A 24,374-nucleotide genomic window follows, 5' to 3' on the forward strand; every position below is an offset into this window, starting at 1 on the left:
AGCACACCATACAGTGTGACAACGACCACAGGCTGCTAAAGGTTTGCTCAAGGACAGTATGCAGCCCGCGAGTCATATGCTGCACAGCCCGGCTTAATTAAAATGTTTACGAGTAATGAATAACTTGCGCAGGTTTTAGGGACAAAACAGCTATTAGATGTGTTGAACTTTAAGTATTGACATGTGCACAGATTTGCTTTTTTTTTTTTTTTTCTGAAATCTCTCATAGCTTTGTTGCCCCCTTGCAACAGATGAAATTTCCCCACTGGCACTTTCCTCATGCGAGAGAATAGCATATTCACGAGGGAATAGGAAGCTGGGATATTGCAATAGCATGAGCATGACTATGTAGTGGGCTGTGAGAGCTTTACACATGTGGCACCAGGCACACCTCTGCAATACCCAGAATGCTAGCAATACCAATGTGAGCTGGAAAGCCTCAAATGCAAGGAAAATGCCACTTTGATCAGAGGTATTTTAAGTTCCCTCTAAAAGCAAGAAATGGCAGTTTCCAAGTAGAACTAAAAGAAAAATGGTAACACAGATCTCAAAGGCAAGTGCACTGCAGGGTAAATTCATATTCTGGAGACTACTGTAAATTGCTAAGATTGACGACATTTATGTCTACTATGCTACATGCATACTATGCACAAAGGTAAGCTGAAAGTATATTAGGTTTTCTGAAGTTCACATTTCTTTATGTGACAGTTTCAGTGAAGCACGATAACTGCAGCAGAAATTAGATTTTTTTTACAATAACTGTTAAAACAGGCTCAAGAAAGAAACATAAGTGTAAGAAGCAAACAACTTTTTCTCTTTTTCTTTAGAGTTCAACGTTAAATTTTTTTTAACTGCCTGCTTAAAGGAAATTCTTTGGAATATCTGCTGAAATTGGTAGGGCATCAACAAAAAGATGACAGAAGCAAGACATAGAAGGCACAAAGTGGCTGGCAGAGCTAACTTTCAAGCTTGAAAAAATCCTCTACATAAAAAAAAAAAAAAAAGGCAAGGCATCATTGTGACGTCTAGTAAACTGGCAGCACTTAATAATACATGGAACCTGCGTGAACTTGCACCACTACAACACACTGCTGTGGTGCAAGTTTACGAGACAGGCATTGCAAATTGTTATGCTGCCTTACTCAGGACTCTAATATGTAGCAACAGTGTCACACTGCTTATTTCGCACATTACTATGTGCGCCACTGGTAGGGGTACTCTCAGATTAAATTACTGCGGTTACTTAATTAACAAAATGGGTGGCGTGACGTTAGTTACATGGAAATATTTAGTAAAATGCTTGGAGTAGGCATCTTATGCGCACTCCGATCAGGAAATTTTCTTGGCAGAGTAAAGATGGTTCCAGCTTCTCTGTCAACTACACCTACATGCGTCGGCGCATTCACAAATGTTTATCTGCGAGTTTAACTATACGGAATTTCGTATATCCCCAAGTAGATCGCTCAAGTTTTCTTGTCTTGTTCAGCATGTGGAATTTTGCTGCTTCTACTCGATTAAGAGCCTCGGCCGGAAGTAAGTTTTGGAACTTTTCCTTCGTCGCTTTCCTTTCGCGCGAAAGTAAACCTCCCACGACAGCAGGAATGTGAACAGGGTATTTGCATTCAGGCATAAATGCATTAAACACCTGTTTTTTTTCAGAGCAACTGTAAAATCTGCCAACTTATTTCAGGACGCCCTTACGCACCAGATGACAACGACCCATATTGTGACGCCCTGCTGTGATGCTGCGCTGCTTCCAACCCTTCCAGTGCAAATCAGTACAAATCACAATCACAGAAAAACGGCATCACGGAAACTTTCTGATCGTTGCGCACTGTGCAAGGTCACAGTGTTCCGATGCAGCACAGCTGACAAAAAAAAAGGGGCATCCGCCGGAGGCTCCGGAGGTGCCCACTTTAGAGCGCGAGACAGACGCGATCACTTTGCGATCACCATTCACACGCGCATGCACGAGCGCACGAGCTTGATCCCTCTGCTTGCTTTTCTTGTCACACAGCACGCGAATGGGATGGCTCGGCAAAACTTGGAACAACAAAGCGAATGTCAGTACGGCCCGTACGGCTTCCTACAAAACACGGACACCCACAGAGCAAAACGCGAAATATCAAGCAAAACAACGAACTGACAGCCATGATATTGGTGGTGATGGGAAATCCTGGTATTTGTTCTGAGGGCAATGAGCTTTCCCGTAAGTTTGCTATATTGAAATATTTTACATATAACTTACAAGCTAATTTATTTGTGCAAAGTAGGACGTTTAGAATGTGTAAGTACTTTGGCAAACAAAAATGCTACGCAAATGGCGCCTGCGGCCAAGCTGGCTGAAAATGTCAGCAGCAGCAGAAAGCCAGCGCGCCGTCACCGCCGCGGCCACGACAACGACGCCGTGCTTGAAATGGCCCGCTTCTACGTGTTGCTTCAGCTGTTCGTAGCACCGCTAACCGTAAGTCTCAAGTGAAATTTCATGTTACAAGACTTCCGGACGAATACTGTACTCTCGTAGCAAAACCCTGTTCTTAACCGGTAAAATATACTTGCTTTGCCGTGAATCTTGACTTGGAGTTACGACATTCTGATGAATCGCTAACGCGTCTTTTAATCGTGTAGCAGTGATTATGTGATGTTCGAAGTTTCACGCACTAGTTTCTCATAGGCAGTACTGACTCTTCTGTGTGCTCTTTATTTCTCGGCGTTGGGCGCACGCTCTCCTTATGTTCGCTCTGTGTCTGGTTTCAGGTGCTGGCATTGGATCTAACCGGCGGTCTTTCGGCAGAGGAGTGCCTCGCGCGTGGATTTAGGAAACCCGACCTGATATGCTCGTCGTGTAGGAGTTTGCCAAATTTTGACCTCGACTTTCTTAAAGAAGACTGCAACAAATGCTGTGTGCAAACCGAGGAGCGGGTCACTGCAAAGGTAAATGAATAACATGATAATTAACGCATATTACGAGAATTGTTCGCGGCGCTCGTTTTAACGGTGTTCGTCTTTTCTCATTTTACTCTCTGAATGCAAAACCAGGCATTTGAAAGAAAGGTAGGGACTTGTCTGCTTGTTTCCATTTTCTGAGGTTGCTTTATGACAAATTACATGATTCTGTAATGTTTGTGTGCCTTATCGTGGTAATACTTTAGTGCATACGTGTACTTTACTTGACCTGAAAGCTTTAGCCACCGGAGCGTTAAAATCGGCGGCACTGCCCGTTACAGCGGCATTTGTTGAAGAAAAAAAAAAATTCCGGCAGAACCCTTGTCACGATGAATGTCGACGTTAATGCGGTTAGCATTGAAGCAATCTAGCGACACACTGCATTGCCACCGCCGAAACGCGTCATGTATGAGGTGTGTATGCAGCCAGGCTCCTGTCTCGCGCTCTGTGATGATGATGATTTATTGGCATCCCCTTTGAAACGGGGCAGTGACAAGTAGTCGCCTAGCCTGCTTGAGTTAATCAGGTATGCTATACATGCTTTTCATTGTAGCATTCTTCCATATCACGCCATCTAGCGGTGCCGCCGCGAAGTCCGCGCGTGGGACGTATGTGAATATTTATTCACACAAGATTGTCTGGATATATATGGCAAGGGTTTCATTCTGCCTAGCACTGGAGAAATTTTAAAGGATTCTTTATTGGGTCACTGAAGAGCAGCACATACCCAGTGATCTAGGTTGGTCTGACAGTTTGTTTCGAACTTGGTTCCTTCAGCACAACAGCTCGATGCTCTACTCAGTGACCCAAGTTGGTGTGAAACAGGTTAGACGTGGACAGGCACATATCGCAAACATTTGTGAAGAATGCTAATCACATTAAAAGATTTCGTGGTTGCAGGAGTTAAAGTTATTGCTCAAGGTATGTTTGGCAGAAAGCTGAAGACTAAAAACCAAAAAGGAGGCTGCTGCAGTCTAGAACCAGTGTCACAGGGCCGCTTTTGATAGAGTTCGAGCCCAATCCGGATCAAAATTCTTGACTGCAATTAGCTCCCTCCCGCAGCTGGCGCAAAGGAGCCAATCGCGACCAAGAAATTCGATCTGGATTGAGCCCGATCATGATCGAAAGTGCACCGTGTGACACCTGTATAATGTCCTTATTTTCACATGCTATCATCAATCAAGACATGCGAAGCTTCAGTGTGTATGTGTACTTAGCTCACAATGGTTACGATTGTGGCAGCTGTGATATATGCCCTTGTGGTGATTATATCTAGTTACCGCTTCCAAGTTTAGTTTAAATTCATTGGCACATATTTGTATATTTGCTTCACGATATACTGAACCGCATTTTTCTTCATTAAATATTATTGCTTATTGCATTCTTGCACATCTGTTTTCTTCAAACTGCAGAAGTATGCCCGTGCTGTGCTGGAAGTATGCGCATGCAAGTTTGGACATATGCCTCAGATTGAAGGTAATGGGATTTTAACCTCATCATAAAATATCTAATTTAAAAGTGTTTGTTGATTGTTTCAATGTGTTCCCAGTCAGAGGTGCTTCATGCTGTTTGAGACTGCCTCATAGTTCAGAAATATATTACTCTACTTCATAAGGACTGACATAGTGCTGCATGTATTGTTTTAATTTGTTGTTGTTTTAACAGGATGTAAAAATCTCTGGGGGAACTAACGAGAAAAAAAGAACACTCAACATTTTTACATTCTACTAGCAGCCCGAGACGACTTGTATATTCACAGAGTAGTGACCACCGAGGCTAGCAAACCAGCCATGATAGTTCTGTGGATAATGGTGTTCTGCTGCTGTGCATGCTGCTGTCCCATCCACGGCAGCAGCATTTCGACAAGGGTGAAATGCAAAACTGCTTGTACTTAGATTTAGGTGTACATGAGAAAACCGCAGGTGGTCAAAGTTAATCCACAGCCCTCCATTATGGGTCCTTTGTAGCTCCAGAGTTGCATTGCGACATTAAACCCCATGAATCAATCAAGCCTAGAAAGTCACAGGGCCTCATCAGCTGTCACTTACTGTAATCTGGTGCACTGCAGCACGTTCATGCTCGGCCTCAAAAGGGCACCAAGTGCTGTGCCTAAGGAATACAATATTGCTCAAGTCAACGGAGGACAGGTTTATTGCCTCCGGCGACACCCAACACAGTACAAACACCCCGTCCCAGGTGGAATGGGAAGTAAAGCTTCCGTGCAAAGTGAGAAAACACAGAATGGGCACCACTAGCACATGGTTGCAGGGGGAGCATCATAATCCCTACAGACTTATTTGAATTCAAATGAAGAGGCAAATGAAATTCAGTGTCATGACCAAAGCTGAGCAAAGGACCTCATACGATTCTTTAACCCCCTGTCTAATTTGATGACCTCACTCAACCTCGGCCGATAAGGTTGATATGCTTTCAGAAGACCTCACTTAGTTTCCGCAGTTGGCAAGTGGCCTCATCTCAACCTTACTATGGAGGTAGAGTCCTCAAGTTCATCTTCATTTCCTGAGTTTGAGGTCAGGTACTCTATGTTGAATGTTGTTGTTTGTGTTTTTCATGCTTGAACCTATGTAAACATGCTCTGATGTCTCCAACACAGGCGGCTTAAAGCCATAATAATACACGGAATCAAACTTAATGCTTCATGGAAAAGCTTGTTCCGTGGGAGATTTTATGTCCAGGCATCCTATGACTTCGGTAAACTATACCAGCATGTATATAAATTTTTAAAGATGTAAAATTTGACATAAGGAAGAAAGTGAACTGAATACTATTGGCTCATTTGTTCAGGAGGAGGAGATATGCACATTACTAGCTGCAGAAACGCTTGACCTCAAGTTTCCACCTCACTGAACATGTGGCCTCAGCCTCAAACTCATATGTGAGCTTGAGGTCAGAATTCTTGACCTCACTCACACAGTTTCTAAATGTTGCTAACCTCACTTCAGTATCTGCTCGATTAAAGTTGAGGTTAGAAACTTGTGAAGTTGCCTGCCTTTGGTTGTGACATTAGGCTGTGGATTATGGTGCGAGCTCTCTGCATAGCTAACTTGCATTGAGTACTGACTTTACCGAAAATTGTAGTTGTAGAGTGCCGTCCTGAGAGAATGTTATGCGGAAAAACTTGTGTTGAGGGAAGAGCCAAATGGTTGTGCACTGTGACCTTTGTATTTACAGAGAACCTTGGTACACTTTCAGCATGACTTGCATAGTTTACTGTTATGCTGAGTACAGTAAAACCTCGGTAATATGTACGCGCTTAATAAGTCGTGATGAATGCCCCACCCTGTCGCCATTGAACCTAATCTATTGGCTGACCGCTTAAGCCATAGTCGCTTAACACATGCCAAATGATTAGTGCATAGTATTTACTTCATTTTTCGGCACGTACAAGCATGGAATCGGCGAAATGTCATGCGCGCAGACCATAGATAGTAAAATTGCGGTGCACGGACCTTTCCCGAACTGCTGTCACCACCAATAGTAATGTCAAAACGTGGTAGCCATGATATGTTTCTTGCTCCCATAGCTTCTAGCTATGGGAGCAGCAAACATCGTCATCATGGATGATGGCCCTTCCGTATCTGACGTGACTTGGACCGTCATGAGGCCGTTCACAGAAAAGTGGGGCCTGATGGAGTAACTGGCTCACGGCCTTCCTGAGTTTCAGGATGCCGTTGTCGGTGCTGCCTGCTCGCAAATAAAACTTGTCTGCGTGTGTGTTTGAGTAAGAATTAACATGTTTTTTGGCCACTAAATCTATAGCTGCTTATCTGCCATTGTCGTTTAATCAGTGAATTGCTTAGTGCATACCTGACCCACGTTTCCCGCCAACTACCTATTTACAGTATAGACCACTTATAATGTAACCGCTTATAGTGCAGGACCGGATATAGTGCGGTCTTTTCAGACTCCCGTTAATTTTCCCATAGCACTCCATGTATACACGTATCGCTTATAGTGCAGTTGGGGGAAACGAAATACCGGTTACAGTGCGGCTGCCTGGGAGTACGGAAGTCAGCGGAGACGGCGAACGCTCCCCTCAAACGGGCGCCCGAGGAAGAAAGAGAGACGAAGTGGAGGTGAAGGGCACGTGGTGCGAACGAACAGCCAGTGAGGCTGAAACCAGAATCTTGAGTGCGAGTCCTGAAATACCACGGCGCGCATAGCAAGCGAGGGCCACGAAACTGCCAACGCCAGCCAACGCTCGCTTCACGATAGCGGCAGTAAATGAAACTTCAGGGAACGGGCGGCGCCGGCACGGCGAAGGCCGCACGCGGAGACCGTGGAATGTGAGGGAGGAGGGCAGCAGGGAAGCAGATTTTGCCTCGGCAACTCCGCCGCTTCATTGGCTCCCCTCGCCCTCCCTCGTAGCTCCCTCACTTTCGACTGTCACCGTGCGCGTGCGTCGCCGTGTAGGCGCCGCCGCTCCAGCCGGCCCGGCGCCAGCTCCACGAAGTTTCGTTTTCTGCCGTTATCTGGAAGCGGGCGGTTGCCGGCGGGGGGGGGCAGTTTCGGGACAGCGCAGCTGCTTCCCTCTGAGCCGTAGCCGCAGCGTGCAAGGTCAACACGTGACTAGGCAGTAGAGGAAGCATAAAGGAGAAAGAAGGGTTCACTGCCATTTTCTAGCATGGCTGCGGTAGCGTCGCTGAGACTTCGGCACGTACACGCATTTTCCGGCGCAACGCAGAATCGGCGACCTTACCATTTGAGAGAGGGTGAAATTTCTGCCGCGTTTTTCTTTCTTTTTTTTTTTTGTTCGTGCGCGACATTGAGGGGTCTCTCCTAAGCTTTTAACTCTATGGCGGTGCCGGAGCAATGCCGGTCGGAGGCGCCGCCGCGTGAATTGTTTTGAATTGAGATTCGACTGTAAATTGAATGCAAACGTTCTAGCCGCATTTCTCGACTGTCGCATACGTGTGGCGGCTCGGTGCACATGTTTTGCATATGTGCGGGCCTTGAAAATTGTTGCTTTGGTTATAGTGCGGATATTCGCGACTCCAGCGACTTACGTTATAAGCGGTCTACACTGTACAAGGTTTTACTGTAGCATATTATTCCAATCGCAGTGCTAAGAAACTTGGTACAATCCTTGCATGGGCGAGTTGTCAAGCACTGGCAATAAGACGTGACTGTCCAAGAGAGAACTTCGCCGATTGTGCATGCATGCAGCCAAAGGCATAGCCAGGGGTGGGGAGGGAGGCACACTGAGTATGTGTGCCTCGCTGTGAAGGAGACACTGCTCACTTCCAGCGTGCAGGAGACCGAAAGGCGTTGGAAACGCTAATAAAATATGCGAAAAGCAAATGGAGCAACCAAGTACACAAAGTGAGTGTGATAATGAATGCTGGCCACATGCTACCAGCGGCTTGTGTAACCAACATAAAGCAACTTTCCATAAATCCTTGGTACTCTGGTGGCACGGCCTCGCGTTGGCGATGCCTATGCATGCAAATATCTTGAGCTTGCTGATTTGTTTCAAAGTCTTTGGTCTTAGCAGATTCCCCACATGAATTATTAAAGCATAGTTTTTGTGATTGAAATTCCTGCAAGCACTGATGCCACCCACCAAGTCTCGATCACCTGTTGCGAGCATAGTGTTCATTTTATTCTAAGAACTGTGTCCCAAGCCAGCTCTTAAAGGGGTACTCACATGATACTTTCGACTATTTATATATATGTTTTTTTGTGGTAAATGAATGTCCTAGACCTCTAAATTTTAGAAAAAATAGTGACAAGCCTCAGAACACCGTAAATTTAGCATACCGTAATTGGTTTCGTTTCCTAAGCGGATACTATGTCGTGACGTCACCACACAGTATGTGGTCATATGGGAGCAGGACATTGCAACATTATAGTCCGGCTCGCTCGGTCGCCTCGTATGCTGCTCATTGTGAAGACTTATGTAGCAGCATAGCGGACGACGGAGCGAGCTGGAGCAAGTGTGAAAATGTTCCAACGTCCTGCTCCCTCATACTGTGTTGTGACGTCATGACACAGTATCCTCCTGGCAAGTGAAACCGAAACTGACTGTAGAAAAGTTATTATATTAAATTATTAACGATGCTGTGGGGCTTGTCACAATTTTTTCTATGGTTTAGAGTTCTAGGACCTTCATTTAGCACAAAATATTCAAAGTCGAAAATATCAAGTCAGTACCACTTTAAAGGGCCCCTCACCAGGCCACATAGCAAATTTTGGTTATATACTGGAAGTTGTTACGTGCCCTCTAGGGAGCATTCTACCGCAAGAATTTTTCAAATTGGTTCATTAATAGCCGAGGTAGAAATATTTCAGTGTCATGAACCCATGATTACAGGAGGCAAGCATCACTGCCAACATAGACACTCTCTACTAGCCCCCGTCTAGCCTCTCCAAGCGGAATTCCTTCCCTGCTTTCTCCAATACCGGAGCTGAGGGATCGTGTGACACATAGGACATGGGCCCTGCCTGCTTTTTTAAAATTATTTTTTCCCTCACTTTTTTGCTGCGTGGCGCACTTCCGCTGATGGTCTCACGTGCGAGCTGTTGCATTTGTCTCGTTTTGTGCAGCCCACGATTTTGCGCGCTGTGCACAAGAACACCTGACTAGCTGTATGAGAAAGACGCAAGTGGATCACAGAGCATGATCGTGCGATGGAACACGGTAGAAAATGACATATTCATTCTCTGCGTGTGAGGCTACACAACATGGGAATAAGCAGACGAAACAGAAGTACATCTCTTTTGCTGCGGTATGAAGCAAAACATAAGCACGCAGACATTTAGTTTTTATGTTCTATTATTTATCATAACTTTAATTTGTCTATTGAAGCAACAGATTAAACAAATAACCGATGTTGCCTCGAATAATTCTTGAAGCCATGTGTCAGTGAGAGTGACGTCACAGCACGGTAATGTACAGTCGAGTGCAAAATATTAGAGACCACGGGAGCGGCGACCAAACTGCATGGCTGCGCCTTCTGACGGCTGCGCACCGAAGTTCGAGAGCGCGTACTGCGCACGCGCGTCCTTTCTTACCTTTCAGCCTGCTCGTTCGCTCGCTTCAACCGCTCGCGCACCGGAACGCGTTAGAGAGCGCAAGGTGTCACTTCTGCAGTCACCGTCGAATCGGCCGAGTGATGATATCGTCATATCGTGACATAAACACTTCATTTGCACTGGCAGCGCTCGGAGCACGCTACTCTCTGCGCCTTACTTGTTGACGCTCCGCGGCGCTAAAAACATACTTCGCGTCATTTTTCCTGACATCGAGTTTTGTGATAAGGTTAGAAAGCAGCGATGTCTTTTGCGCTCCACTCCCTAAAACTTAAGCATGATGCAATTATTTGTGGCACTCAGTCCAAATATCATGTGCCCAGACACATGCGTGAAATCACCGAATATCGAGCAGCTGGAGAGAAGAGCCCCGGAGAAGAACGGGGAATAATCGTAGGTTTTATTTTCTGCTTCCGAGAAAAAAAAAAACTGTGACGGAGATGCATGGTGGGTGACCGCTTTCAATACTTGGTCATATTCCCATCAGCGGCAATCACTTGCGCCACAAGGAGTGGCATGGATTCGTACAGTGCAGCCACGAGCTCTGGGCGTGCACGAAGCGCATCCCACTCCTCACGCACTGCAGTCCACAGGGTGTCTTTTGTCACACTTCCTAGGTTCCGCGACGCAAGTCGGCGTTTGACGAGATCCCAGATATTTTCCATGGGATTAAGGTCCGCTCCAACAGGTGGCCACTTCAGCGTGCGAACTCCATAGTCATCAAGCAAGGATTTCACACTGCGAGCAGTATGGATAGAGCGCCTGTCATGCTGAAACAGGCAGAATCCATCCTTGAACGGGCCATCCAGAAGATATGGAAGCAATTCCCGCTCAATAAGTGAACAGTATGCCGAAGCCGTGAACTTGCCGTCGATGAGGATCAGTGGACCGAGTCCTTCTCTGCTCATGGCGGCCCACACACTCACGGCGCATCGTCCGCTGGCAAAGTTCCTCTACGTGAACAACGCTGAAAACCTGATGAGGGAAGAAAATGACAAAAAGAACAAAGATAGCTTTATTAAAGGAACAATGGCATGGTGGTCAATTTCTGCCTAGGCGTTGCTGTTTAACTTGCAGCTATAACAATGTTTGAGTGAGGTCACCACGGACGGCCTGAAAAGTTTAAAATCTAGGTAACGTGCCTTCGATTCATTCTGTAAGAAACCTCTCGAAAACAACTGCTACTCCTGTATAATAATGGGGCACTATATACGAAAACAACATGCACACAGAGGTTTGAGTGCTAATGTTTTGACGAGAGGCGCTCACGAAGAAGCGTCTCACAAAAGTAAAGGAGGTGTAGGTAATCGTCATTCTATGAACCAATTAAAATAATTAAGTTCTGGGGTTTTGCGTACTAAAACGACAATGTTGTTATCAGTCACGTGGTAGTGGGCGACTCAGGATAAAGTTTACCGCCTGGGGTTCTTCAACGTGCAACTAAATCTAAGTACGAGTTCTATAGCAAAAACTGCAATAGTAATAGCACTGTATAAAATGGAAACAAACTGCAAATTTTCTTACCTGCAGTTTAGTGGGCGCTAAACTCGCCGTTTTTGGTCCCCGCGGCTTGAAAATGTAGATTCATCGCTGAACACGACTTCTTCCCATTCAGCTGACGTCCATGTTTGCACAGCCCGCACAAACTAGTCGCAGGGTCCTTTGCCTATCCTTGAGGTGGGGCTTCTGGGCCGCGACGCAATTCATAAGCCCTGCTTCAACCAATCTTCTGCGGATGGTCCAAACGGAGATGTTCAGCTGCAGGGCGTCTCTTATGCCTTTTGCTGATAGAAATGGATCAGCTACTAGAGTGGCAATAATTAATCTGTCGACCTCATCTTCCGTACATCTAGGCCTTCCGCTACGCTGACTGTCTACGATTCGCCTTTCTTTTTCTTATATGCTTGGATGACACGGCTCACCGCATTTCTTGACCTTTCAAGGAGCCGGCAGATGACCCGTTGCGAAAAGCCTTGGATGCTTAAATCAACTATGCGCCTCCTCTCATCGAGTGGAATCCGTGGCGACATTCTTGAAGAAGAGAAAACAGCGTCTTTAAGCACTCATTCTTATAGTCTTTCGACCAACGAGATTTTCCAATAGCTATAGGTAGCCTGTGTAGGTGATAAGCTCTGTCATGGTCACATCTATTCCGAGCTATCGCTTTTCATTACTGCACACAAAAGACTACGAAGCCAAACATAAAATTACAAATCGAATGCTACTGCAGCTGCGTCGAAGGCACGCGGGCAATTAACGAGTGTCCAATCTGTCGGGTTGACTTCACTGTAATGCATAGTTTATTGGGAAGAATAAAGATCACCATCCCGCTCAGCTACGGGGCTATGAAACGCCAGACATGCTTTGTACCGCAACACGGAATGTCTCAATGTATTGAGTCTAACTAAGGAGTTTTTAAAATTTGTTTTGTTTTTACATGGGACTTAAATTTAATCGAGCACTTCGAATTGAATTGTGTTCACATGGAGTTTGGTACGCTATGTTACAGAATAAGGCAAGCGAAAAATACAATGATGCTTGTAAACCTCCCTTAATGGTTCCACGAAACAGGTCTCAACGATTCAATGCGGTAAATTAAGCTGCTCCGTGTGAAGCAAGTCATGGCCGCCGATGGACATCTGACCTTTTATTGAAAGCGCTAAACGGCCTTGCATCTCCATCTTCCACTTTTTTCAGAGCACAGCTCTTAAGCGCCCTTTGCTGCTGCCAACGTTAGCGTCGGCGTTTGCCGGCGGCGTAACCGAGCGAACTATGAAAGAGCCAACGTGGTTCACTGCGGGGTAATGAAAAACGCGAAGAGGAAAACGCCGGAGGCTACGGTGAAGTAGGTATGGGCAGAGTAGCGCGCGTCGTCTGGGATGTCACTCGGCGGCAGCAGGTCTGAATCGCACCCACGTGTCACCCACGCGTTGGCCCTCGCGATCTCCAAATTATGCGAGGCAGTCGCGCCACACTTCGATCGTTTGCAACGCGCCGCATGAGGCAGAATGTCCGGGACATCCAATATATCGGGAAATGAAAACACGTATAGCGGTGCGCTCAAATTTCGCATTAGGGATTATCGTAATCGCCGGTGATTTTTTTTTTCGTTTGCTGATTCTGAGAACAAATCTGCGATGATTCCCTGTTCTTCTCCATGGCTCTTCTCTCCAGCTGCTCGGGCCACGGCGGCCGCATTTCGATGGGGGCGAAATGCGAAAACACCCGTGTACTTTGATTTAGGTGCACGTTAAAGAACCCCAGGTGGTCCAAATTTCCGGAGTCCCCCACTACGGCGTGCCTCATAATCAGAACTGGTTTTGGCACGTAAAACCCCATAATTTATTTTTTCTCCAGCTGCTCGATATTCGGTCATTTCACGCATGTGTCTGGGCACATGATACTTGTACTGAGTACCACAAACAATTGCATCCTGCTTAAGTTTTAGGAAGTGGAGCGCAAAAGACATCGCCGCTTTCTGACCTATCTCAAAACTCGATGTCAGAAAAAGTGACGCGAAACATGTTTTTCGCGCCGCGGAGCGTCAACAAGCAAGGCGCTGAGAGTGGCGCGCTCCGAGCGCTGCCAGTGCAAATGAAGTGCTTTCGTCACGATATGACGATATCAACACTCGGCCGATTCGACGGCGACTGCAGAAGGGACACCTTGCGTTCTCTCATGCGTTCCGGTGCGTGCGCGGTTGAAGCGAGCGAACGAGCAGGCTGGCAGGTAAGAAAGGACGCGCGTGCGCAGTACGCGCTCTTGAACTTCGGCGCGCAGCCGTCAGAAGGCGCAGCCATGCAGTTTGGTCGCCGCTCCCGTGGTCTCTAATATTTTGCACTCGACTGTACATAGCGCACTTGCGTGATTGACATCACCTTCGGCTGGGAGTGCGGCGCCCGCGAAAAGGGCAAACGACGTTTCGTTTCAAATTTCAGCTCTTTCTGCGGCGTGTAGTGAGGTAATACTTAGCAGACACAATCGTTAGCGAGCATTGTATGCTTTGCGCTTGTCAGCTCAAAATGGGCAGACCTGGTGAGGGGCCCTGTAAGAAAGCTGTGCCTAAAGGTAAAAAATATGAGTGCATATGTATCGGTAACATCGTTTACATGTGCTGACAAGGGATGAAAATCTTAAGTATTGCATTATATGCATAAGCACGCCATCAAATGCATGGATGCTGCCTCATAGCAGCATCATTAGACCTGCTGTGTAATGTTACTGTAGCCTCTGTTCTTATACCAATCGGAGCTGAAACTGATCACTGCAGACAGTGTCATATTGACAGTGTCATATAACGAGGAGACCTGCAGCACCTTTTCTTCAGAACTGAGAACACACTGGAGTGAGTGCAATGCCTTTAAGTGAACATATTCTCGCAGATATTTTTGAAAAGGACGATGTAATAATAAATATATAAAGCACAATATTTTTCCTATTCTTGCAGCATCGTCTACAAATTGTGAACACTTTCTTATCGTGTTCAAAAAGTGTTGTCGTGCCTCTTTAAGCATTACATGAGTATAGTTGCAGTGGCATTGGTACTTAATTTACAAATGCCCAAAGAAAAAAACACCTGCAAAGTTAATATTGAACCCTTGTATGGCTGTGCTTAACTCAAGCTTGTAAATCATGACAACTTTGGTTTTGCAGCATTTTGCCGTGGACCCAAGCCAAAGCAGTTTCCCAACCTGACCATCAAGTACCTTAGAGGTGCCGATCCAATCATCAAGCTCTATGATGAGAGTGGAGAAGTGCAAGAAGAGCTCAGCATTAAGAAGTGGGACACGGACACAATCGAGGAATTTCTGTTTGAGCACTTAGCTCCGTGACATGGCTTGGGAGGCTCCGAGAGATTTTTCTGTAGATAGTCACGAGGGGTGTTCAAATGGCGCTAACAGTTGAACCATGAATTCCTTTTGTAGGATACCTTTTTAATGCTGCTTTTGCAGTAAGTGCCGACAGGTTTTTAGGGCACATGTTGCTTCAAAATTTTTCTGAACTGTTTTTATGGCTTGTGCTTGCAGTCTTGTGTTTAGCTCCTTCATATGCAAGAAAGTCTATGGGCATATTTGAAGGAATGGAGAAAAAAAAAAGCCCTAGAGGCTCAGTTATTAGATATATACAAACATGTACAGTTTTGGATGGCAAGTTTTAACTTCTGTGTTAATACAACTTTTGAAAATCCTTTTTTTGAACATTAACTTGCTATTGCATTGTGTTAGGACTGGGACTGTTTTTTATGAGCAATGTATTTAACGATGTTGAGAGTAAGCTTTATACATTGTAATTGTTTCATTTACCAATGCTTCATTGTTGAAAACATTGCTTTTTCTTCACCGGTAAATAAACCGTTCTGCGCAAAGTACAAATGTTGTACATGGAGTTGAAAGTCATTGAAATGGTGAAACTTTTTATTGTCATCCTTTCCACCCACATACTGACCTCGTAGCAGTTAGCAGCAGTGCATGAGCAGCAATACTTAACTGCACCGTTACAAGGTAGCCACTGCATTACTGGCGAGTGCACATTCTGTGGATGTCGGGCAAATGTTTGCGGCCAATTGCTCTATAATTTCTTGGAGGTGCCATGGTACACAAAGACCGTTTCTGTTGCAATATTACATTGTAGCTGTGTTGTAGGGCTAATTTTAACCTGCTTTTGGCTTTCAATATTAGCTTGTCACATTATGGGTGACTGCAATTTACTCTGTAAAGCATAGAAAGACACTTTAATGCAGTATGGCCTTGTGCACAGCCTTACCAACAGCTACATTGGTTGCTATGGTAAGATTGCCATAGCAGGTATCGCTGATCAAGCATTTGAAATGTTACCATTAATCATCTAGAAGCCTGTTCTCATGCCCTAGACTTTTTCTGAAAATGTGACATTCTGTCAGAATATGCAAGAAGTCGGAACAACTGACAGATTACTGGCCTGCAGATCGTGTGTATGCTAGCATCCAAAGCGGGAATGGAAGGAGTGCAGGAACAGATCTAAGCCTAAAATACGATGCCTTCTAGTGCTTTTTAACAAAATTATTAATGAACTCGCAATAATGTGGTAATAAATTGGTTCTTGAAGGGGCCTCGCAACACCTTTTAAGACAAGGTATGAAATATGTCTTGTACCAGAGGGCATCATCTTGCCAATCTTCCCCATAAATTTTTTATGCGAGAGCAGTAATGAGCTGACGAATGAATGGATTTGCTAGTGTATGTTATGTAGCTAGGCCAGGGTACTACCTCTCTAGTGGATTGAGATTAACTATGCAGATCTAAGCAATTTCATAAATAGACTGCTTACAAGGGCACAGTAATTTGTTTTTCTCTACAAAGAACATGTATTGCAGGACAAGCATTTCTATGCAGAACATATAAATTCATAAAGAACTACAGCTTAAACTACATCCCTGTTTGAAATAGGCTGTGGAATGATGTGCAGTCTTCGGAACAGGTAGCATTTACAAAGCAACTAGCATTTTGCTTGGCACTGCTAGAACTTCAGATACATTGTAGCTGAATAAGTAGTTAATGCTTGTTGAGACTGGCAAAAAATGCACTCACAATAAATGTTAAATAGAACACCAATCCAATATATACTGCATATTTTCAGGGTGCATTTCTCAAAAGGAGTGCAAGGCAGATTGCTAGCTAATGGCTATGATTTGTGTACTGAATAGCTTCAGTTTTGCATTACAACATGTTCAGAAATTGCTCTTGCAAGCTTAGTAATTAAGTTTTAGTTAATAACGGGGGGGTGTGTCATGAATGGAATTGTTCACGCACGCAGTATCTACCGCAGGGAGCATAAAACAAGCCGTATAACTCGCATAGGCTTAAGTGACGATGTTTTCATTACTGATAAATGTAAATAATTAAACAGTCACTTCGTGAGCCATTAATCCTGCCAACTTGGAAGAGAAGCAATAATGTTACAGTACGTGTAATTCACTTCTATTTCGCATGTTGCTAAAAATGACTCCGCCATAGGAACCATTCTGAAGTTTTCCACAAGTAAAAAAGACAGCAGACTTGTGCGACCTTGTGGAAACGCGGCCCAATTACCAGTGAAGCTGTTTCTTTCAAGCAGCCGCATTACAAATTTCAATTGTTTGTAATTAAGCCTCATCTTAAAATGTTGCTCACATATGACTCACACATTGGCACTGTTCCCTGCATACTAACGCTTTCAAGCACTCTATTGCTATTTATTTCTGCATTTCTCATTCGTGTTTAGAGCTGTTTCATCATGTTACTGCACCAACTTGCCAAGTTCTTCTTGCTTTGGTTGAAGGAATTTTCATCCAAGGCTCTATTTCACCCACATGCTTTTAACTTCGCATGCATATCAGCCATAATGTTCCCCCATCTACCAAATTTGATATCGGTTCGGTAGCTTATAGTTCCCACAGGCTCTAGAAATCAGCAACGTGGGCAGTACCTTGTGATGAATGTGCACAGAGAACAAGCGCAACCGAATCTGTGAACGGATAATCATGCGCCAGAGCCAACATCTGTTGAACCGGAAACACTGAGCAGACGACACGTCCCATGAGCCTTTGCGGGTTTGCGCCTCAACTAATATATATATATATATATATATACACACACACAGTGTAGACCGCTTATAACGTAAGTCGCCAGAGTCGCGAATATCCGCACTATAAGCGGTACCGCTCTATAACCAAAGCAACAGTTTTCAAGGCCCGCACATATGCAAAACATGTGCACCGAGCCGCCACGTGTATGCGACAGTCGAGGAATGTGGCTAGAACATTTGCATTCAATTTACAGTCGAATCTCTTTAATTCTAACCAAATCATGCGGCGGCGCCTCCGACCGGCATTGCTCCGGCACCGCCATAGAGTAAAAGCTTAGGAGAGACCCCTCAATGTCGCGCGCAAACAAAAAAAAAAATGCGGCGAAAATTTCACCCTCTCTCAAATGGCAAGGTCGCCGATTCTGCGTTGCTCCGGAACATGCATGTACGTGCCGACGTCTCAGCCACGCCACCGTAGCCACCACCGTGGTAGCCACGCGTAGAAAATGACAGTCAACCCTTCTTTCTCCTTTATGCTTCCTCTACTTTCTAGTCACGTGTTGACCTTCTACGCTGCGGCTACGGCGCAGAGGGAAGCAGCGGCGCTGTCCCAGGCCGGCCAACGAAACTGCCCACGCCGGCAAACGCCCGCTTCCCGATAACGGCAGAAAACGAAACTTCGGGGAGCTGGCGCCGGGCCGGCTGGAGCAGCGGCGCGCTGCCTGCATGGCGGCGGGCGCACACGGTGGCAGTCGAAAGTGAGGGAGCTATGAGGGAGGGCGAGGGGAGCCACCGAAGCGGCGGAGTTACCGAGGCAAAATCCGCTTCCCTGCCGCCCTCCTCCCTCACATTTCACGGTCTCCGCATGTGCCCTTCGCCGTGCTGTGCCGGCACCGCCCGCTTCCTTAAGTTTCGTTTACTGCCTTTATCTTGAAGCGAGTGTTGGCCGGCATTGGCAGTTTCGTGGCCCTCGCTCGCTATGTGTGCCGTGATATTTCACGACTCGCACTCAAGATTCTGGTTTAGCCTATATGGCTGTTCGTTTGCACCACGTGCCCTTCTCCTCCACTTCGTCTCTCTTTCTTCCTCGAGCACTCCTTGGGGCGCCCGTATGAGGGGAGCGTTCGCCGTCTCCGCTGACTTCCGTACTCCCAGGCAGCCGCACTGTAACGAGTATTTCGTTTCCCGCAACTGCACTATAAGCGATACGTGTATACATGGAGTGCTATGGGAAAATTAACGGGAATCTGAAAAGATCGCACTATATCCGGTCTTGCACTATAAGCGGTTACGTTACAAGTGGTCTATACTGTATATATATTGGAAATTACTGTTGCACTAAGAGAACGAGCCTGGAAATGCGACTGTCAGTCAACTTTATAATTACCAGCCGTATACGTACGTGATTATCAATGGCACATGGAGAACCTTGGTGGACTAAAAATTTATTTTAATATATTCCCTGAAGTTACGTAAAATTTCAAGGTAGGGGGGACACAGTGACGAAAGGCAATGGGTGCCTGACATAAGTCCCTGACCCCGCACAGCAGCAGCAGTACAGCATATATAAAAACAGACATTTGCTACAATTTTAATAATTCAACAAATAATATTATTTGGCGTATGTCTACAGCACAGATTCATCGCTAGTCAAGACAGTAGTATTGTTGAGCCTCAAGGTTATACACAACAATTAGTCAATATAAAACGCTTGCAATATTCACAAGGAAAAAAAAAAAAAGCAGATGTTTGTGACCTTGCAGGATTGAAAGCAAATTTCCAGCGAAGCTGTTTCTTTCAAGCAGTTGAACTTTGTTTTCCTGTAATTGCACTTTATAAATTTGCCCGTATATGATGGTACTGTTTGAAACCTTGCTCGCATGTACCACTTTCGAGCACTTATTGTTGGGAACTTTTAAAACCCAGTAATTCATCAACACATATTTTACTTCTCCTCATTAACCATAAACACCCTTCCTAGTCTTGCTAGACTTATTTACTTAACAATACTGCTAATCTCACATGAGATCATAGCAGGTAGGGCACATATATGAGCACAGTGTAAAAGATTCATAAGAGAGGTATTTATTTATTTATTTATTTATTTATTTATTTATTTATTTATTTAGAATACTGTAGCCTGTATGGGCTGTTACAGGGTGGGATATGCATATACAACAGAGTAAAATCTGTCATAGATAAAAATACAAACATCACTAGAAAAATTTATAAATGCAACTCAAAAAATACAACTGCAAATTTCATTCAAAGGAGTCAAGCTGTCAGCGCCACTGAAAACTTACGGGCCAAGGCTATTCCACTCAGCTATAGTGCGAACAAGAAATGAATAATTGTACAGATCAACTCGTGAGTTATAGGGCTAGGAAAGCATCACAATTATTGGTGCGAGGAGAAATTCTTACGGTGGGAGCAGGTATGACGACGAGTCCAAGTTTACCGTTTGATAACTGATAAAGAAACTTAAGGCGAGCTATTTTTCTCCGTACATTTAGCAATTGTAGGCCTACTCTTGTTAGCAGGGCTCTTGCGTATTGCATTCATTGATAGGAGGAGTAAATAAATCTTGCTGCCAATTTCTGAGCACGTTCAAGTTTATTGATTTAGTATTGCTGATGAAGATCCCAAATTACACTGGCATTTTCCAAGGCGGGCGTATGTAGGGGCTCCGGAACCTGGGGGGGGGCATGTATGTACACTATTACATGCTAGCCGAATTACTACCAATAGAACATTCACGTCGGCACGCGACAAATCAAAGAAGTTCGACTCACCGCGACCGGATAGCGAGCGAATATGTTCGCCCCATGCTATGACACCATCGCCTAGTCGTTCACATGTACGGTCACGTGAACGGTGGCACGCGTTCGAACGATCCGTGTTCGTCCATACCGGTGTCATGCTCTTAGCCTCGCGAGACGGTCCCGCGAAGCGGGCCGGCACACGCGCGAAGCGTTCGTGCGTGTTGATCACTGATCCCAAGCCAAAGAGCAAGTCACCCCGCCATTTGATGGCATTAGCATCGCGACACTTGCGCCATCTCTTGCAATGCGCCGCAACCACTACGACCACGTCGGCGCTTAGCCACACGGAGAAGCCGGATTACGGGAGACACGAGCTATGCAGGGAAAACAACATCAGGGGACGCGTGAGAGTCGCGCATCCCCACAATAGATAGATTTTATTGATAGGAAAGACAGAGAGGTCGACCTGAGCTAGTGTGCTCTAGGGAGGAGGAAAGGGGAGTGAAAGTACTGTGGTGGATGATGATGACAAGAGGAGTGGTGAGTGCTGTACATTAGACGGTGGCTCTACTAGAGCCGCTCGTATAGCTTTGTGTCCTGCAGAAACTTAAACAGCGCTTTAGTTGCCCGCATTGAAGTTGCAGTGTCAGGCCATGGGCCGAGAATAGCGTCCTCGGATAGTAGTTGCCTGCTAACGCTGGCTAGGGAACCTTCCAACATCCTTCTCTCCAGCACATATACTAGGCAATCGCACAATATGTGTTCCAGCTTTTCAGGCGTCTGGCAGTGTTCACAATCAGGGCTGGTCGATTGGCCAATGAGGTGTGCGTAGCGACGAGGGAAAGCAACGCCCAGCCGAATTTTGTGTAGCAATGACGCTTTGCTCCGTGTAACCTTCGGGGGCAAACAGAATTTACCGCCTGGGTCGATCATATTTAGGCGTCCGTGGATGTTGTCAGCATGGGCTCTGTATGCCTTTGTAAGGTCTTGCATGAGTGCTTTGATGAAGTGCCTTGATGAGTGCACAGATGAAGATCCTATTAATAATTCCTTAATACTCCCGCAGCTAACCATCCCATTTCGCTTTCCACCTATTATCATCAGTGCTCATGGCGTAAAATGCGCTATTGATCGTTTGCTTTCAAGACCAGCCCAGGGCCCGATGGCATCAGTGCTAAACTTTTAAAACTAAGCAGTCATTTCTCATCAGTTGTACTTACCTTAATATTCCAACAATCACTTGATTCTGGATGTGTACCGGAAGACTGGAAGATAGCTCATGTTCTGCCAATGCCTAAAGGTGGTGATAACTCTGTGTTCAGTAACTGCCGGCCTATTTCGTTAACCTCAATTAGTTGCAAACTGCTTGATCATATTCTCTACTCACACATTATGGCGCATCTCAATCAAAACAATTTACTAGTTAACAACCAGCACGGTTTTCGCCCCAAGCTTTCATGCCAAACGCAGCTTTACGAGTTGGTAACAGACCTTTATAATTCACTGCACCTGTCTCATTCTGTCGATGGTATATTTATTGATTTTTCGAAGGCCTTCGACCGTGTACCTCTTAAACGACTAACACCAAAAATACGAAACCTCGAACTTGATAGAAAAACAACACGATGGCTTGAAGAATTTCTAACCAATCGCTTTCAGGTGGTCAAATTGAATGACAATATCTCCAGTTCAACCCCTGTCAAGTCGGGTGTCCCTCAAGGTACAGTAATAGGTCCGGTTTTATTTTTGATATATATTAATGACATCGCATTAAATATTAATTCAACAGTTCGCCTTTTTGCCGATGACTGTGTGATTTACAGAGAGATAGCTAGCCCTAATGACGTTATAACACTGCAATCTGACCTTAATAAACTAACGGAATGGTGCTGCAAATGGCAGATGCAAATTAACATAGATAAGACCAATCACTTGAACTTCGCTTCCGTACCAAAGTCTCAAACAAATACTTACATATTAAACAATAGCATAGTAAACTTGGTTACTTCGGTTAAATACCTCGGTGTCTACATAAATTCTAGCTTAACATGGACTGACCATATAGAATATATCACAACTAAAGCGCAAAAGAAACTTGGCTTTCTGAAGCGACGCTTGTATCTGGCCGACAGGGACACCAGGCTTCAAGCATACACTTTCCTCGTGCGTCCCTCCCTGGAATATGCATCAGTCATTTGGCATTCCTACCAGATCACCCTTACCAATCTACTCGAAGCCGTCCAGAATAAAGCAGCGCGATTCATCATGTCATCCTACTCCCGATTTCAAAGCGTTTCATCTTTGAAGCAAACACTAAACATGCCGCCACTCGCAATGCGCAGAAAATTCGCCAGATTATGCTTTTTTCACACACTGTATCACAGCAACACATCATTTGCCCGGTCACACATTTTACCGCCACCTCATACTTCACATCGCATCGATCATGCCTATAAAGTTAACCCTATCTTCGCCCAGACGGAAAAGTACAAGAACTCACCGTTAACCTTATCAATAAAAGAATGGAATGAGTTACCCTCCAGAATTGCCACGATAACACAGTCTTCTTTATTTCATTCAGCATTACTAACGTATTTACAATCCTAGCACTTTTAGTAACATTTTTCTCTCCCAGAGCACTTATTCACTTTCGCTATTTTGTTCTTGCTTCGTTGAGTGTGAATTTTGTAAGAATATTTACCTTGTTAATATGTTTCACAACTTGCTGTACCCCAAAGTGCTGTATTTACCACCTGCGATGCTTCTTCATTTGTAAAAATTGTGTTCTGCTTTATGTTCCCCCCCTATGTAATGCCCCTGTGGGCCCTTAGGGTATCTAAATAAATAAATAAATAAAAAAATAAAGATCCGTATGGCTTGCGCATGCATAATTTACTGCGAATGTCGCAATTTGCCCCCTCACTTTGAACTTAGCCTCCACATTACTCGTAACGTGCCCCTTATTTTCCCCAAATATAACCAAGGTGCCTTGATAATAGTTAAATGAGGACCTCGGAGAAACCGACTACGAACGTTTAGCTTATGACGCATGAAAATAAAAAAAAAAATTAAAACGAGGGCTCAGTATAATAACTTGCAACGCGAATCTAACTGGACCAGGAATGTAAAACATTTGTCAGACATGGCACTTACCATGACCACTCCTCCCATTTGATTAAGATTTAGAAAGCTTGATTAAGACATTTTTCTTTGCAAAAGCTGTGTTTGATCCAACTCATTTAACTTCGCACAGAAATTTTTCATAGTGTACTTACTCCACACATATTCGCTAAATTTGCATCACGGTGGGCTGGTGCAGTATCGGCAGTGCAGCGTCGCCACATGCCTCGTCTCTGCGTCTTTTCTGGTGAACTATGGTTTTTTGTGTTGACATAGTCGCTATTATTTTCATTTATTTATTATCTTTACCATGTTGCACATTCTCGGTGGTGTTTGTAGTTCTGCGAGGGCAACGGGCAAAATTCTGCCCCGTTCGTTAGATACATTCATAATGCTCTAGAGCGCTTGGGTGCGTAATTTATCACCACAGCCCCAATTACCCACCCATTCGAACTTTGCTTAAGCATCACCCATTACCTCATCCTTACTGCAACCAAACATAAATAAGCTACCTCGCTTTGTTCACTAAGGACACTGGGAAAAGCAATATACATATCATGCATAAATAAAAACTCCAAAAACGACGGTTCAATATTTATTCGTAACGCCTCTAAATAATCCAGAAACGTTAAAACTTTGTGACACATTGCACTTATAAGCTGCACCCATTCCTTCTAAGCATAAACTTTGTGAAATGCATAGTTTTCTTTGAAATTTGAGAAACGTAGCTGCTAACGGCAGCTTGACACCTTCGAACGCTTGCTTAAGAAAGTTTTCAATTTTTAAATTTTTTTTTTTGCAAAAGCTGTATCTGAGCAACGTGCATTTAACATTGCGCGCAAACTTGGCATAGCGTTCCCCCGATGTTCGCAAAACTTGACCTTGGTTGTAACTGTAATTGTGCCAGGGCAGCGGTATAAGTTTTACGCCGCTCGTAAAACACACTAGTAA

General features: G+C 44.9%; 2 protein-coding genes across 2 annotated transcripts in view; one reads left to right on the forward strand and one right to left on the reverse strand.

The window, feature by feature from the left end:
• Positions 1-2,110, reverse strand: part of LOC119436983 (multiple epidermal growth factor-like domains protein 8) — a 169,403-nt gene extending 167,293 nt beyond the window's left edge. Inside the window, exon 1 of the mRNA XM_037704034.2 lies at positions 1,706-2,110. The gene's annotated coding sequence lies outside the window, so the exon portion shown is untranslated. The remainder of the gene's footprint in view (positions 1-1,705) is intronic.
• Positions 2,111-2,305: 195 nt separating this feature from the next.
• On the forward strand, positions 2,306-15,371 carry LOC119436984 (selenoprotein F). The gene is made up of 4 exons (XM_037704036.2): positions 2,306-2,464; positions 2,758-2,934; positions 4,359-4,422; positions 14,653-15,371. The coding sequence occupies exons 1-4, from the start codon at positions 2,321-2,323 to the stop codon at positions 14,829-14,831; spliced, it is 564 nt and encodes a 187-aa protein (XP_037559964.1). The 5' UTR covers positions 2,306-2,320; the 3' UTR covers positions 14,832-15,371.
• Positions 15,372-24,374: the final 9,003 nt, after the last annotated feature.

The sequence above is a fragment of the Dermacentor silvarum genome, chromosome 1, assembly GCF_013339745.2.
Source record: "Dermacentor silvarum isolate Dsil-2018 chromosome 1, BIME_Dsil_1.4, whole genome shotgun sequence".
NCBI lineage: Eukaryota > Metazoa > Arthropoda > Arachnida > Ixodida > Ixodidae > Dermacentor > Dermacentor silvarum.